This window comes from Pempheris klunzingeri, chromosome 3, assembly GCF_042242105.1.
Source record: "Pempheris klunzingeri isolate RE-2024b chromosome 3, fPemKlu1.hap1, whole genome shotgun sequence".
NCBI classification, from domain to species: Eukaryota; Metazoa; Chordata; class Actinopteri; order Acropomatiformes; family Pempheridae; genus Pempheris; species Pempheris klunzingeri.
The window spans coordinates 27,944,375-27,960,105 of record NC_092014.1 but is presented as its reverse complement, the minus strand read 5'-3'; the positions used below and the strand labels follow the sequence as shown (position 1 = coordinate 27,960,105).

At 43.5% G+C, this 15,731-nt stretch overlaps 1 protein-coding gene across 1 annotated transcript; it reads right to left on the bottom strand.

Moving 5' to 3' along the window:
• Positions 1 to 336: 336 nt before the first annotated feature.
• Positions 337 to 15,705, bottom strand: patl1 (PAT1 homolog 1, processing body mRNA decay factor). The gene is made up of 20 exons (XM_070828288.1): positions 15,616 to 15,705; positions 12,126 to 12,231; positions 11,340 to 11,552; positions 10,786 to 11,049; positions 9,710 to 9,798; positions 9,107 to 9,187; positions 8,047 to 8,247; positions 7,508 to 7,609; positions 6,948 to 7,034; positions 6,297 to 6,517; positions 6,033 to 6,177; positions 4,842 to 4,959; positions 4,638 to 4,735; positions 3,515 to 3,574; positions 3,248 to 3,393; positions 2,920 to 3,079; positions 1,850 to 1,975; positions 1,133 to 1,224; positions 857 to 1,006; positions 337 to 734 (listed from the first exon to the last, which is right to left on the bottom strand). Exons 1-20 carry the CDS (start codon positions 15,628 to 15,630, stop codon positions 713 to 715), a joined length of 2,496 nt encoding a protein of 831 aa, XP_070684389.1. The 5' UTR covers positions 15,631 to 15,705; the 3' UTR covers positions 337 to 712.
• Positions 15,706 to 15,731: the final 26 nt, after the last annotated feature.

The following is a 15,731-nucleotide window of genomic DNA, read 5'->3' as shown; positions in this document are numbered from 1 at the left end:
CATCCCATTAGACATGTCTGAAGTGCCTGAATTCTTTCGTTGTAGCCAAATGTTTTAGAGGTCATAGAGACCTCTGACTACCAAATCTAATCAGGTCATCCTATTTTGAGCAGACAAACGCGTGGGACAAAAAGGTCGACATCTTGTCCTGTTGCTCTTTCGTTTTTAACTGTCAGTGAGTCAGTAATGTTACACGACTGCAATGCTGAACCAATGAAGTACTGTTGCCACCATTTCACACAACGTTTTGTGAGTCTAGCAGCGTGTGATTAATAGACTGAACCCCTGAGGACGTGTAGAAAGAGAAAGGCAGGAAAAGCACAAATAGTCCACATCTTTATATAATAGAAATACTTTTTAATTTGAAGTTTCATCACAGGCATAATCGTAAACAAGATATTTAAAAATGCAGATTTCATTCAGACTGTCCGTCTCTCACACTGTCCCGTGTCACTGGAGCGCACACGCACACACACGAGCGCACACACACACACACACACACACACAAAACCACCAGACTAAACACAAAGAAAAACAAAAGTGACTACAGATTCTGCTGGATTAAAATTATCCACCAAGGGTTCATCTCAGGGCACACACACACACACACACACACACACGCACGCGCGCACACACACCACTGACTCTTCTGACGCACAAAAAGAAAAGGTCTGCATCAAATGGAGGGGGTTTGTGTTGATGTCTGTAACTTCTACCTGGACAAAGCAGAGATCCTGAGAATGACAAAGAATAAACAGTTTTAGTTTCACACTGGATACGTTTATTCAAGCAGCTCCATCTTTTAGAGTTTTACTTTTGTTTTCATTTTGTGTGTGTGTGTGTAGGTTTAACTCACTGTAGCTTGTCTTGCAGCAGCTCCAGCCTCTGCCGATCAACGTAGCGTGACAAGAGGGAGAGCAGATTGGGAGGGGTGAAGAGGGGAGGAGAGAGGGATGAGGAGGGGATGCTCAGCAGCTCCCTGGTCACTGAAAACACCAACTCAGTCCTGGGCGGGGAGAGAGGGGCACAGTGTGGGTTAACGGAGATCAGCAGGAAGAATGTGCTAAGTGGGCCCAAAGGGTCATTTCAGGGCATCTGCTTATAACACGAGACAGTAGCTGACGGCACTGACCATCGATTGTCGTCCATGAGCTGACAGTTGGGGTCGGAGCTCTGCATCCTCTCTCCTTCACTCAGGATCAGATACAGCAGTGTCACACCAAACTGCACAGAAACAGAGAGGTGTGTGTAACGTATGTGTGTCAGTCTCTTAGTACTTTCCAACTTCTCGGTCCGGTCTGTGGTTCTCAGCTCCAAGACAACCAAGCCAACTGAAGATGGGTCAAAATGGGTCACAAGTATTCTGTTTTAATGGTGAATGTGGGACTAAGTCTAAGTAAGGTCTACAGAGTGTGTGTGTGTCTCTATATATAGATATAGATATAGATATACCAGGCTTTGGTTACACACACACACTAACTGCTTGTTAGTCAGAACAATTTGTTGCTGGTTTTGGTCTCTAAATGGAATTTGTGGCCAATAAAGAAAATAGAGATGAGCTACAGCCTCGTCTTTTTCGATCATGTAATCAGTCTACATGCAGCCAGAGACCCTGCTGTCAAGTCACTTTGTTGTGTTGGGGCTGGGATCCAGTATCGATCGGGCATCATCAGTGCACACTGTTGTGGAGCTCCGACTGTTTGAACCAGCGGTCAGTTGGTTTGCCCCTGATAACACTGATAACACCAGTCAGCGTGACCAGAGGTTCACCTCTTTCATCTTTACTCTGACATTAATGAGTGACCGTGTGTTTTATATTAATATATAGGGTGTGTGTGTGTGTGTTTACCTTGTTGTGCAGTACTGTGGCCAGCTGGCCCTCATTGCCCTGAAGCTCCTGGAGCAAGTCTGTGAGGGCGGAGCTTGATAAAGACTGGATCACTGAAGAAACTGGCTCTACTAACCAGCACAGCACCTGAGCAAAAGGGCAGAGATTATGAGACGGGAAGGGAAGACCAGCTCTGCTGTCACCACAGCAAGTTATACACGTTTGTGAACTAAAGCGTCAATATGTGGGGACTAAAGGCAGAGCAGAGGGACCTCTCTGTTATATACTTAATGAATGCAGCTGTAATGTCTGTAAAGATGCTCAGGGTCAGACTAGGTGATAAGATACTCCAAAATTCTTGCTGTGGTTTCACCAAGAGAGAACAGAATACACGTAGGTCCCCTATGAATCATAGCTCGCCGTCTTTCACAAAATGCTTGTAATCATCTGGAAGCAACACTTCCAGCAACATGAGTGTGAACAAACAGTGGCGTATGAAGAAGTGTGTGTGATTCGGGCTGTCTTGAATACAGAAAAGCAGCAAAGAAAAAGCAAATGTGACTTTTCCTCTGTTTCACAGTTCCACTTCACAGCACCGTCGTCATCCCTTTTCACTTCACTGGGTTCAAAACCACGTCGAATTTGATGTGGAAGCTGAAAAGATTCTGACAAGCTAGTCTTTCTGTTGGGACATCATGAGGTGTCTCAGATGTGGCGTCGGTTGTCGTCCTTTACGGTACAACACGGGATAAAACATCAATTGTCGCGTCACCCAGTTTTGTGCCTGACGGGTGTGGCTGTTCTGGGCTGATAGCGTAACCCTAACAAGCTGCAGGAAGTGAAAGCTTTAGCTGGTGACAAATGGTGCAAGGAAATTCATGCAGTTACCCAACAGTTAAAAAAAAAAAAAAGCATGGGCTATACATATGGATCCTCACTCAAAGCTCCTCCAGGAGCCTCCTGTCTTTCCTCACATTTACGTGATTAGAACATCCTTGATGATGGTGGGCCTGGAAAAATGTTGTTTTTTGTCATTGACACACTCTGGCTTTTGTGTTAAAATGATGGATGCTGCAAACTGAAAGGGTTACCTGGTCCTGTTTGTCCTTCTTGGCCAGGGCTGGAAGGTTGCGAGCAATCGCCATGACAATGGCGGTGGCCTGGGGTGAGGGCAGGAAGGGGAGAAGCCTGGAGATGAGCCGCTTGCCCTTCCTCACCGACATGATCATCACACACTGCTCATCACTCACTCTTATCAAGAGGAAGAAGAAGTGTACATGAGTGCATCTTGTATTTTTTGTAATCATCTCTTAGATTGCTGGTCCCCATGTGTGAGCTAGATGAGAATAAGGACTTCTAAGTGCAGCTCTTGCAGTTCAGACATTCCTATTTATCCATGTTATCTAACCACCTTCCTACCTGTCGTCCCACTCCTTCTCCCTCAGAGAGTTGCACAGCTGCACTGTGTTGGTTTTATGCTGCTCAAGCAGAGCCTCCCTGTCCTCCTCTGGCGCCTGGAGGAAACGTTTCTCGAAGTCTTGAACCTCAAGCAGCAAACTGTACATCTGATTGACATGAACGGACGGAGGGACAAAGAAAAAGTCACAGAGATGGATCAGGATATTCGAGTGTTTCCTGCAGTTTGATTGAACGTGTGCTTGACATGTACAGCAGCCGTCATCTTACCTTCTCCACAGTGTAGAGGATCTGCCGTCTCTTATTCCAAACCTGCTTCTCTCTTTTCTCCTGGGAGGTAGACAGACAGGTTGACACAATCAGGCAAACTAACCAACAAGCCTTCAAAACGGACCACACTTCACGTAGCACTGCTTATGAAACAGGTACAGAATGAATAAATAAAACAATACTCAAGACAGAGTAGGAACGTTATGACACTCCACACTACAAAGCTGTTTTCAAACTGTCAGCACCCCTGGTGGATGGAAAATGCCCTACACCTGACTTGCTTTCAAGAACCACACAAAAAAAGCATGATATTGACCACTCAGCACCTCCTTCAGCTGCCAACAACAACAGCCTCACTCTCTGTGAGTGAGTGAAAGAAGAAGTGCTCAGTAGTAAACAATGAATCACTCCTACCCCATACATCAGGGGTGCCCAATACGTCGACTGCGATCTACCGGTCGATCGCGGAGGTGGTGCGGGTAGATCGCGTGACATTAAAAAAATAAAAATAAATAAAAAGTCTCGTTTGTGACTTGATTGACGTACAGGACGGCCAGTCTGTGATCTCTTCTCTGCTACGGGTCGCGGGCAGGGACATGCACGCGGTCAAACGCTCTAGCTACTGCAAAACTCCAGTGAGCGAAGTGACCTAGTTAGCCTTCCAATCTATATCTACTAAAGAAGGGATACTCTGGGATGGGGAATGGGATAGGAAGGGATATTTGACTCTATTCAGTGCAAGTCATCAGAGGAAGGTAGTGACCATAAATGTGTTGAATGTTCCAGTTCCTCTCATCACTTGTGTGCAGTATTGATGGTTCCATCACTGTTTGTCACCTGTGTGCATTACTGCTGTCAGTTTTTATGTGTAATACCAAGGGTTACATTAGCTGCAGTTATGCAGTGTACGCCAACATATATTGTGTATATATAAAGTATACTCAGTATATATAGAAATTAATGTACGTTTAGCATTTTTAATGTAGGTAGATCATTTTGACCTGGTCATTTTAAAAGTAACTCGCGAGCCGAAAAAGTGTGGGCACCCCTGCCATCCATCTATTGTTGGTTAATCTAATCTAAGAGAAAAAAAGAAAAGAAAGAAAGAAACATGCAAACAGACCTCGTCGTCGGTGCGACTTGTTACCACGGCATCAATCATCTTGCGGGGGTTGTTGACACTGGAGACGGTCAGCTTCCCCAGGGAGCCTGCAAACTGAACTGATGACAAACACACGTCGACGTTTAATAGGTGTCCAGGACGGTGTGTCATCGTCACGCACAGTGGAGAGCAGATAATGTTCTGCTGCGTTCTGTGGTCACTCACCTGGTCTGTAGGTGTGTTCGACCTTGGCGACCTGCGGAGTGATCAGTTTGGTGGTGTGTTCCTTCTTGCTGCTGTCCCTCTCTCCCTCCTGACGTTTCTCCATCTTTTCATAGTAGTTCTACATGTGTAAACACACACACACACACACACACACACACACACACGTACGTCAGTGATTGTGTCAGTGTCAACTAACTGTAATAATTACTGAGCCATTAATACACAAACTGGTGACCCAAAGCACAAGACAAACTGCCCCTGACGACATAGAACAGAAAAAATCCTCACATCTGAGATACGTCTGCATTAAGCCGTCCTAATTGTGGTGGAAATGATTAGCTTTAGTGTTGCCAGGTTGTTTTTATAGAGACGTGTGTCTACGTGAACAACATAAAAAAAGCTCCTCTTCACCCTCTAGTCATTCTTTCATGGTCGCAATATTGTCTCACAAAATCAACATGCATACATGTAAATGACAGCAGCTGTTCTGTATGTATCTGCTACAGACGGGTTTAAAACGTGACAAAAGACAGACAACAGAGTGTTTCCCTCTTATCTTTACTTCCTCTCAGCCTGTGACCCTCACTGGGCAGCTTACATCATCACATCATGAGCTCTGTTTAACCTGAACACACTCAAACACCAAGCTGTCTTGGAAAAACATGAGAAAACCGGTGGAGAAAAATGCCGCTTTAGTCCGAACGGAGGACTGAAACAGAGAAAAAGATGCACTTGCAAATTTAAACTGCTAATGTGGACAGACTCTGAGACGCTGAAGGCAGCAACAGAGTCATTTTGGCTTTTTTAGTTGATCGTTTGTCATAATTGTTATTAATCTGTCAGATTAACGGATCATTTAAAAGGAGTTCATGAATAAACCCTCAACAACCATGAAACTCACCATCAGCTGTAATGTGGACAATCACCACATCATTCATACCGGCAGTTTGAAGATGCCACCTTGGCCTCAAGGAAAATGTGCTGTGCATTTTTCACTATTTTCTGACATCTTACAGAGTCAAAACTAATTATCGGCTGCCCTCATTTTGTACTTAACTCATGAACATTATAACATTTCTATCTGATCTGATTAAGGTCAATGAAGTAGATACACATCCAAACAAACAATTACAAAGAACCACATACTCCTACATGAACACAGCAAACAGGGCATCTACACGAAAAACCAACCTGATAGTAGTAGTCATCCAGGTAAGGGTCAGTACTTTGCAGCTGCATCATCTGGATCTTGGTTACCCATTCCTTCTCTTTCTGGGTCATGAGGTTACTGTAGGGGTCCCTGCTGCGCCGGTCCCCTCCAGTCCTGCCACGGTCGCTAAGGGGAGGTGAGGAGACAAACATGTCTACCACGTAGCTGCTTAAATGATGTGTGACAATGGGGCTCCGTTATCGTTCATTTGTACCTCAAACACACAAACATACACACTTCCTTACCCTCCTCGGTTCTGCATGCGCTGAGTGAGCATGCGGCGGTGCTGGGGGTGGAGGTGGGTGGTGTTGTGCCGAATGGGTGGTGTGTGGTTGGGTGGGCCATGAGGGGGCGGCGGGCCCATTCGGTGACCGTGTGGAGGAGGAGGGCCCCCAAAGAAAGGCCTGAAACCACCGCCACCAGGTAACAAAGGAGGCGCTGGACCACCGCGGGGAAAACCTGCCACCTGGGGGGAGACGGACAACAAGGATCCAGTGTGAGAGAACGACTCGTGTTTTCTGGGAGTTAATACTGAAACATTGGAGCTGCTGTGTCTGCGCTCCTCTTCTGAAAAGCACTTTCTTGACCCACAAAAAAAAGAGTTGTCAGGTTTGGATAATGTAAGTCTGAACAAACCAACGTCAGCTTGCTAGCAAATAAGAAACCATTTGTTTTTAGGATTCATGTTTTTACTTTGTCTTTGATTATGTTTTTTCTTGTAGGATTATTTGTCTTATGTATTCCATTTCTTCTAAGAGGGAATAATCACAGTTTCATATCGTTTCAATTTTACCTATTGCCAAAGCTGCAATGTGTAGCTACAAACAGGGGAGTTATCTACACTTTACCAATCTATAAAGGCTGCGTGTGTGTGTGTGTGTTTCTATGGTACTTACCTGAGAGTTGAGCAGCTGGGCCCTCTGAAGCTGAGACAGGACTGTACTAACTCCTGGAGGGAACGGACCGCGGCACAGCGGAGAGTTCTGACCGAAGATAAAAAGTAGAAACTTCATACTTAGAATCATAATGAAAATGGAAGTTGGTTTGCTTGCATTGCTTTCTTAATGAGAGATGAGAAAATCAACACCATTCTCATGGCCCCAAATATCAAGCTATATTAAAATTTTATTACATATTAATCCTTTAAAAGCCAAATTCAATCAAAAAATGCTAACAACATGAAAAGCATGAAACACTTTGACCATGCTGTGGCAAGCCTGCTTAATCACTTTAGAAACATCATTTTAATATTGACACATTTTAATAAAAGGACTGTGAAAGAAAACAGCAAATCAGGACATCTTTCCCAAGAGATACAACATATACAACACATAAGTCTAACAACAATGCAGACCCAGTGTTCAAGCTGGCCATGGGTGAAATCACAGAAACCTTTAACCTTCACTGCACACAAAGCTACAAAGCCAGGGGGAGGACGGAGGAGAGGAAAACTCACAGCTATATTGAGGAGGGTGTTGGGTGACAGACGCTCAGGGAAAGGAGGAGGGTATCTGTGCTGGACCGGGGCTCTCACATGAACCGCTGTGGGATGGTGGATCTACACACACACACACACATATATATATATATACACACACACACAGTTATATCACAGCATGGTAACTACTACAGCTAATGAGACTGCTAGTCACACTATGACGGGGCTATCTGACAATCCCAACTTGACACCATATGACTTTAAAAGGACATTACTGCTGTAAATATTACATCTGAGAAGCCCCCATGTGTAAACTTTCAGGCTTCAGGACTTCTAGTAATAGCATCATCAACAGTATGGTGAGTGCATTTGAAAGCTTTTGGCTCCTAAAAACATGAACTGCCATCCAGATTGACATACAACGACAATAATGGGGGGATTTTTGCAGACACGAGATTTAGTGTTCAATCAGTCCTTTGAAACGGCAAAAAGGAGCAATGATAAAGGAGAAATGTCACTAAGGAAACACTGTGGAGTGAGAAGAACCATCGTCTCACCTGATGATTCAGGGCATGGCTCATTGGCTGTTTGGGAGGGGTCCCAATGGGTACTGCCCTCACTGGAGGGGAACCAATCACAGGGGAAGAAGAGCGTGGAGGTGGGACCCTCTCAGACAAGTCCCGCCCTTCATCATTCCTACCCTGAGGAGGTCGTTTTGGAAGGCCCACCTCCTTGATTATAGACATTAGTGGACTATCCTGAAGAAAGGAGAGAAGGAAGAAGATAGTCGATGAAATATAAAAAAAAGTACATAACTTTTCCACAATGGGCCTATTGTATACAATCATATATGGATGGATGTTATATAAAGTCATAACTTATTATGTAGTGTGGACAATGTTCAAAAAGCAGAATTTGTTTCTGATTTATATTTGGCCCATTACTTGGGCAATTACTTCATACAAATTAATACGAAGAGGGTTTTGTGTGAGTGTGGTCTTGACCTGCTCCATATGTTAAGGGGATTGATTGATTAAATAAAGATTGATTGACATTTTTGGTTAAGTTTGAAAACTAGGCTGCAGAAATCTTGTTTGGTTGTTTCTGTTTTGTATATTCTCGGCACCCTACCGTTACAGCTACATTATGGGATTATGTAATTATTTAGCAACGCAGAGGTTAGTAGTTTATACACTTTACTAACAAGGTGAAGTTGAGAACGCCTGATTCCAACCTTTTTCTATGTATTACTACACTGACAAACACGTGGCGCTGCACTGTTCACATTTCTCACGTGCAAGCAAAAGTTCTCTCAATGTCACTTCCTTGTTTTTTTTTTTACAACATCTGTTGTAAATACTACTAAAAACTAAACAATTCCACATTTATAATATTCAACCTGTGTAACTGATTGTCTTCAGTGTATGAATAACTGTATGAATTAGAGCATCAATGAGCTCGACAACAAAAACAACCACACGTCTTCTGGACACATTTTTGACCCTCTGGGTTTAGCTAGCCCATTCCCCAGTTATGGCTCTGCATCTTGCCATGAAGACACATGCAAGCTGAGGATACACTGTTAAACCAGACATGGATGACCTGTGAGTCCCTCACCTCCATGTGTGTGACCAGTCCGGGGGTGACGCTGACTGGCCCAAAACCCATACTGTTCTCCCAGATACTGTGAGAGTTCATCTAAGAGACATTATGAGAGAATTTAGTCTAAAGTCCTGAAACACAAAGATTTTACACAATTGAAGTTTTAATAAATGTTACTGTAGATATATATACACATATATATGTGTATATATACACACATAAATATACATATATATAGACATATATATGTATATTTGACAGCATAAACTCTACATTCCACCTGTTCATTTTACTGCCATTAAAACAATAAATCAAAATGGAGTAGCAGGCTGTAGATACACTGTACACTGATACACTGTACAAGTACACTGTTTTGCAGTAAAAAATGATGAGAGGCTGCTTATCATTAAATTGTGGAAATATAAATTATACATTCATCTTTTATATTATATTATCATCCTAGAAAAATTAACAGGAAATTTATTTTCCCACATGTCCCATTGCATCATATGACAGAATGAAAATAAGGTGAATGGGTTTTTAAAAACTGCTTTTGAGGCTTTAAAAATCCAGATATACAGAACAGTACAGAGGAATAGTCAGTTAAAAACAACTAACCTGGCCCATAGGAGCAGTCCCTCGGCGCAGCAAGTGCTGCTGCTGTTGGTAGCTGAGCATGGACGAGGGAGGGGGTCCAGGAGCAAGGCCTGGAGTCGTGCAGAGCACAGCAGATTTCAGTAAAACCAGGCCAATACAGGGAATATAGCAGAGCAAACCACACTGTCATAAGGTATCTGAAAACAAGCTGCTGTGTCTGAGGGTAAAACTGTGCATATTCCTAAAAATTAAAAACATCCTGTTATATAATGAAAAACTGCTTTGTGATACATAGCAAACGCACCCAGAAAGCAATGTAAACCCCACATCCATGTGGTGACAATATAGAGGATATAATCTCAGCTGAGCAAAGACGTACCTGCACTGTGATTTATTTGATTCGTTGTGTATGAGGAATCATTGGATGGGTAACAAATTAAAAGACAATATAATAAAATAAATAAATAAATAGATTGTCAAAAAAACAAATGAGACAATATCTTTTGAAAGAATTATATTCAATCCTTCAGTAGCGTTTCAGGGAACGGACTGACCAACTATCTGCTCTGGTATGTAGAATTTCTATAATTGTTGGAATCATTATCTTTTTTTATGTGATTGCTAATCAAATAAACTCATTCATAAATGCTGCAAATGCTTGATCTGACGCAGCCTCCTCTGCTGGTCTGTAGGGTCCCGCCCACAGGGATGTGAGGCTTTATGTTGGTTTTTATTTGACACCCATATGCAGTACTTGATAATGACTAGTACAATTCAGCACACTGTAACAGCCCTTATGGTCAGGACACTTTTAACAAGCACTGACAAAGACTCCAGACAGGAAATAACAACAGCAGACGCCTTGTTTCACTTACACCATCATGCTGGACACATTGAATTACTATTATTTGTCATTAGAAAGGTGATAGACAGCCAACTTAAACATTGTCCATTAACAACCCTTATGTCTCACATAAATAATAACAGTGTGAAACCTGACATGAACAGTAGTTTTCAATAGCGCAGTTTTTGACTGGTAATTTGTCACCAGTAGAAATAACTATATATATATATATATATTTTGCATTCATCCTCACCCGAGGTGGAGGGCCCAGGAGGCAACTGGTGCTGGGGTAGATGGGGATGCTGGTGTGGTTGAGTGGGATGTGGGATGGGGGAGGGCTGGGGCAGGGCTCTGGATCGGTCCAGTCCCTGTAGAGTGGACAGGCTCGATCCTGAAGAGCTGGGGGATGGACTAGGCCTCTCAGCCGCCCCAACCCCAGCGATGGCCGGGTCGGCCTCCAAGATGAGTCTGGCCAGTGACTCAGCCAGGTCACCACCCCCTCCACGATCTTCCACATCTGTAATGACAGTTTTACCTTGAATTCTCCAACAGGCGCATTATAGCTTTCTGCATACAACTTAAACAATCAGTCATGGAAGAATCTGTGACCAGCAGTTCTGTCCAATTATCCAATCATTTCGGCCTGTTGCCAACCCAGTTCTTAACTCCTGAAAAGAAGTCACTTAGACAAACCCCAAACCTAAAAATGACTGATAGGGAATACTGCGACCTCCCACAGAAACGAACAGACTTAGTGAGTTAAGTCAGTCTCGCTGCGAGCAGCATTCTTCTAGTTACACCACTGACCTGGTGGAGGGAGTCCAGAGGAAGACGAGGAGAATTTGAGAGAAGGGAGGGAATATGGAAGGGGGACATGGGCCGCAGAGGAGGGGAGAGGGGTGGGGGAAGAGTTCTCAGCTCCTCCTAAATCTGATTCTCCTCCCAGCCCTGGCCCCGCTGCTAGCCCGTCCCTCTCATCGAGCTCAGCGAGGCGTTTGTGTTCCTCCTGCCAGTCGTCATCTGGAAGAGCAGACAGACTGGTTGGTTGTTCTGTGGCAACGGATCATCTGTGGTGAAATCTTACACACAGTTCTACAGACAGATGAGTTTGTTTGGCTTGAAACTTTGTCGAGTTGTCTCAAAGGCGGATCGTTGTTCGTGAAAATGACCAACAACAACAACAAAGAACATCTACATATGCAATACAATCATCTCCATCATCGGGGGGGCGCTGGGCGATCAAAATGTAAATATGCTGTTTTACTAAAATATTTTTAATTCACATCAACACAATCAAAATAAGCTCATAAAACTTAAATCAAGATTAAGCTGCGTCACAAATAAGGACTTACATTTAAAAAGTGGAGGTGCAGGCATAAGGTTAAGTGCATAAGGGAGGGATTGATGTTGATGGAACACTTGAGATTGATTAAAAATAATCTGTTTAAGATGCATCTTCATATATATCAACATCTTCTTGAACTCAAAAACAAGTATTGTGCAATTATAAAACGAGAAATTCATTGTTATTAATTGTGCATGCCCTCAAGTTAAGCTGGAAGCATTTCAGATATAATTTCATGCGTGACTCACCGATGGCCCCAGCACCGAAGGTGTCGTCATTGAACTGATCAATTTCATCTTCCTCTTGTATCAGACCCTCGTCTTCCTCCTCCAACATACAGTCTTCATCTAGGGACTGCAAAGGCAGATGAAGGAACAGAACAGAACGCATTTGTAACAACCAGCCATTTAAGAAAATTGATTTTTGATTCCAGTGTGGCCCAGCTGCACTTCATTTGGATTTACCCGTGTGTTGTTCATGTGGCAGTTCACATGTCTAGCTGCCCTTTTCTATACACTAAATTTCACAACACATGTGTAATCTGTGCAGTAAATCACAGTAACACACAACACAAACGTTTTCCCCCTCTACTGGACTACTATTAAAATGATAGTTTTGTAATGGCAACAATGGAAAATGCTAATTTTTTTTTCAAAAATACTATATTTTATGTTCTGCTCTAGGTTACTAATTTTTTTTTTTTCACCCCTTCAGACGGTAATATTCATTCTACGACTGCAACATTGGACTGTTGTATCAGACTTTAAAGCTGTTCCTGACCGGGTTTGGTTGAATCTACCGCAAGCAGTTCAGCAATAGGCTAGACTAGTCAATAACAATCACAATCTTAATGGCATTAAGAGAGACTCGCTTCAGTTAAGGGCTCCAGTGAGAGATTTCTGCATACACAACACAAGGCCCCTAGAAATGGTTCACCTAAATTAAATCCAGCAGTCATTGATATTTTAATTACACCATCAAAATGTATGCATGAAAAAGGTCCATTGGCTTCCAAGATGCACATATTTGATGCTGATGGTTTTTATATTGACCAGTCCAAGGCGTACCGTGCCTCTCGCCCAAAGTCAGCTGGGATTGGCTCCAGCTCCCCTTAGGGATAAGCTGTATAGACAGTGGATGGATGGAGGATTTTTTATATCCATCTGGTATTACAGAGTCATTGATATCTAAGGTGCAGCTACTGTGGTTGAAGGCCCTCTCCAAGCTCCCCTATTAGGAAATGTTCATTTGGTGTGTTGAATCACACCAACCAGTTGAAGGAGTCTTCACAGCTTCAGTAAACAATACATTCACTGGAGCTGGTAAGTTGATGCCTTTCCTATTGCATGACACCAACAGCAAGGTGAAACAACTTCACAAACATGACAAAAAAATCCTAAATTATCTTTCATCATATCAGCTTTGACCTCAAGTCTCAAAGCATATTCTCAGAAACTGTCATTATTCCTGTTTTTTGTTAATTTAATCACTACGATAAACAGTCAGGAGACTTTAGCAGACATTAGAAAGACAGCTCCAGTCATTCATGACGCCATCAGTTGCACCAAAGGCATGATGGTTCACTAAGTTGCCACTTTAGTAGATCTGCAGATTAAAAATGCAACAAGTTATGCAGAGGTGTGTAATATAGCGTATTAGCGATCTGCCAAATTAGGTCATATTTGTCGGCCTGCCTCTGTGGGTAGGAGAGATTTTTTTACGCTGGTTGTATGAGGTACTTATCCAAACTCTGTTTACTACTTCCTGTAGATTGTGGTCAGGACCCCCACCAGTTTCAAGAAGCAGTCAGGAGTCACAGCACAGATGTGAAGAAATGTACTGCTGTGGACGTGGGCAGCAGAAACACTTCAATCAGATGAAGCATACGCTGTATACGCTGAGATATTTTCACCGCTTTACATTGCCATCAGACAGCCCTTTCCGAAAGGAACTTGAGGCCTTTCAAAGCCAGATCCTTTGACAAAAACAGTAACTTTACCTTGAAGAACAGGGGAGTTCGCTGTCCTGCCACTGCTTGAATGATTAACTAACGCGTTAGTCTGGACCCAAAAAAACTATTTAGACCTCTACACACACAGTAACACATGCAAACTAACCGATCACGGCAGCTCTGGACTAGAAACTCAAAGCATTCTGCAAAATAAAAATACTGTTTTTGTCAACCCAGTCTGGTGACTTTGAAGAGAGCAGAGAGAAAGAGAGAACAGCTTCAGTTTCTTATCTCCAAAGGTGCGTCTGATGGCAACGTGAAACAGGTGACTATTATTTTAAATGTAGCATACTCTTAAACTGATGTTGATCTTTTTAAGAGACGAAAATCCATTTTTCTGCCGCCCCAATCCAGAGCTGCACACTGCTTGGCGTCCGTGCAGGGACTCCTGCCTGCTTCTCCAAACTGGGGGCGTGCCGACCGCCATCTGCTGTAGGTAATACACTGACTATGGATAAGTACACTTCAAAAATCCGAGCTATTCCTTTACAATATAAAACGACATCTAAAAAAGGTAAAAGGTAAACATTACAAAATAAGAGCATGGACATTTTGCCTGCACTGGAAAAATGGCACATCAGTGCCAACAGACCACAGTGGAAAGTGTGAAGATTAAATTTTAGACCCAACTAGTGTCCTACAAGACATTATTATATATATTATTAAGTTAAATAAATAAGAGCCCAAATAATTAACTTAGCTGGCATTATAAATTGTCAAGCACCAAGTTAGCATTGAGCAGACAAAGTCACATTGTGCCACACTGGTTTTAGAAAGTGAAACCTAAATACTACCGTTAGTAAAGCTACACTATTAAATTAGATGTTTGTGTTCAGTGGCTCCGTATTTACGTTTACAGAGCAGCCCGTCGGCCTAACACAGTGTTTCGCACCGCTGGTCCTGGGAGCACACTGCCCACACTGCTGTACATGTTTCCCTGCCGCACAAAGATGGCTCGCTATCAGGATTCTGCAGAGGCTTGAAGACGAGCTGATCACTTGAACAAGGTGTGTGGGAGGACAGGAAACATGTCGAACATGCAGGGCCAGTGTGCCCCCGGGCCAGTGTGCCCCCGGGCCAGGGTAAAGGACCACCGGCCTAACACATTAGCTGGCCGACACCGAGCGTGGCTTCTCACTGGGGAAAACATCACCACGGAGCAGATTAGCTCGTGTTTCAACGCCAGATAAACACAGAGGTAACGTTAAGAGTAGCTGCGATTAGCTTCCCTTTCAGCTTCCAAGCTTTATAAAAAATGTGTATAAAGGGAGCTCAGCATTTCTTCACTGTAGGAGCCTCTGGCTCTCTGTAGGTAGCAAGACAACCCATTAGCCACAATGCTAATGCTGACGTTACATCACGCAGGACCCACGTCGATGGAAAACCGCTGCCCTGAAACTGACCAGCTCTGTCTGCTGTCTAGACACAAACAGCGTATAACCATCACACACCGGCCTTTCATAACCGAGAGTCATTTATGAGCCAATAAGGCCCATCCTTGACACCAGGAGAAAGGAGCGCAACCTTCCCTCCGGCTCATGTCACCAGGCGAGCGGGCTGCTTCACAGGCCGCCAACCGCGTTGAATTTGGCAGTCGCATAAACAACTGGCAGTTTTCCCCATATAGATCACACGCAGTCTATTGGAATCACTACCTGCTCTGCTCTTAGACATTTTGAAATCGTCCCCAGGTGTGGGGCGCATGGGTTTGGGGGTAAAACACTCACCTCAAATCGAAACATCTATCTTTAGGCTTTCGGGAAAAGAGGTGCATCGGGAGCGAGGCGGCGCGCAAATGACGCAGCAGAGACGTCCGCTTGAACGTCAGTTACGGAATGACGTG

Bases quoted from the DNA above. Each gene is read 5' to 3' on its own strand.
- patl1 (XM_070828288.1), bottom strand. The intron at 9,799-10,785 runs GTGAGGATGAAT...GCACGACTCCAG, and splicing joins TCCTGGGCCCTCCACCTCGG to GCCTTGCTCCTGGACCCCCT. The intron at 4,960-6,032 runs GTTGGTTTTTCG...TTACACATGTAG, and splicing joins TGGATGACTACTACTATCAG to AACTACTATGAAAAGATGGA.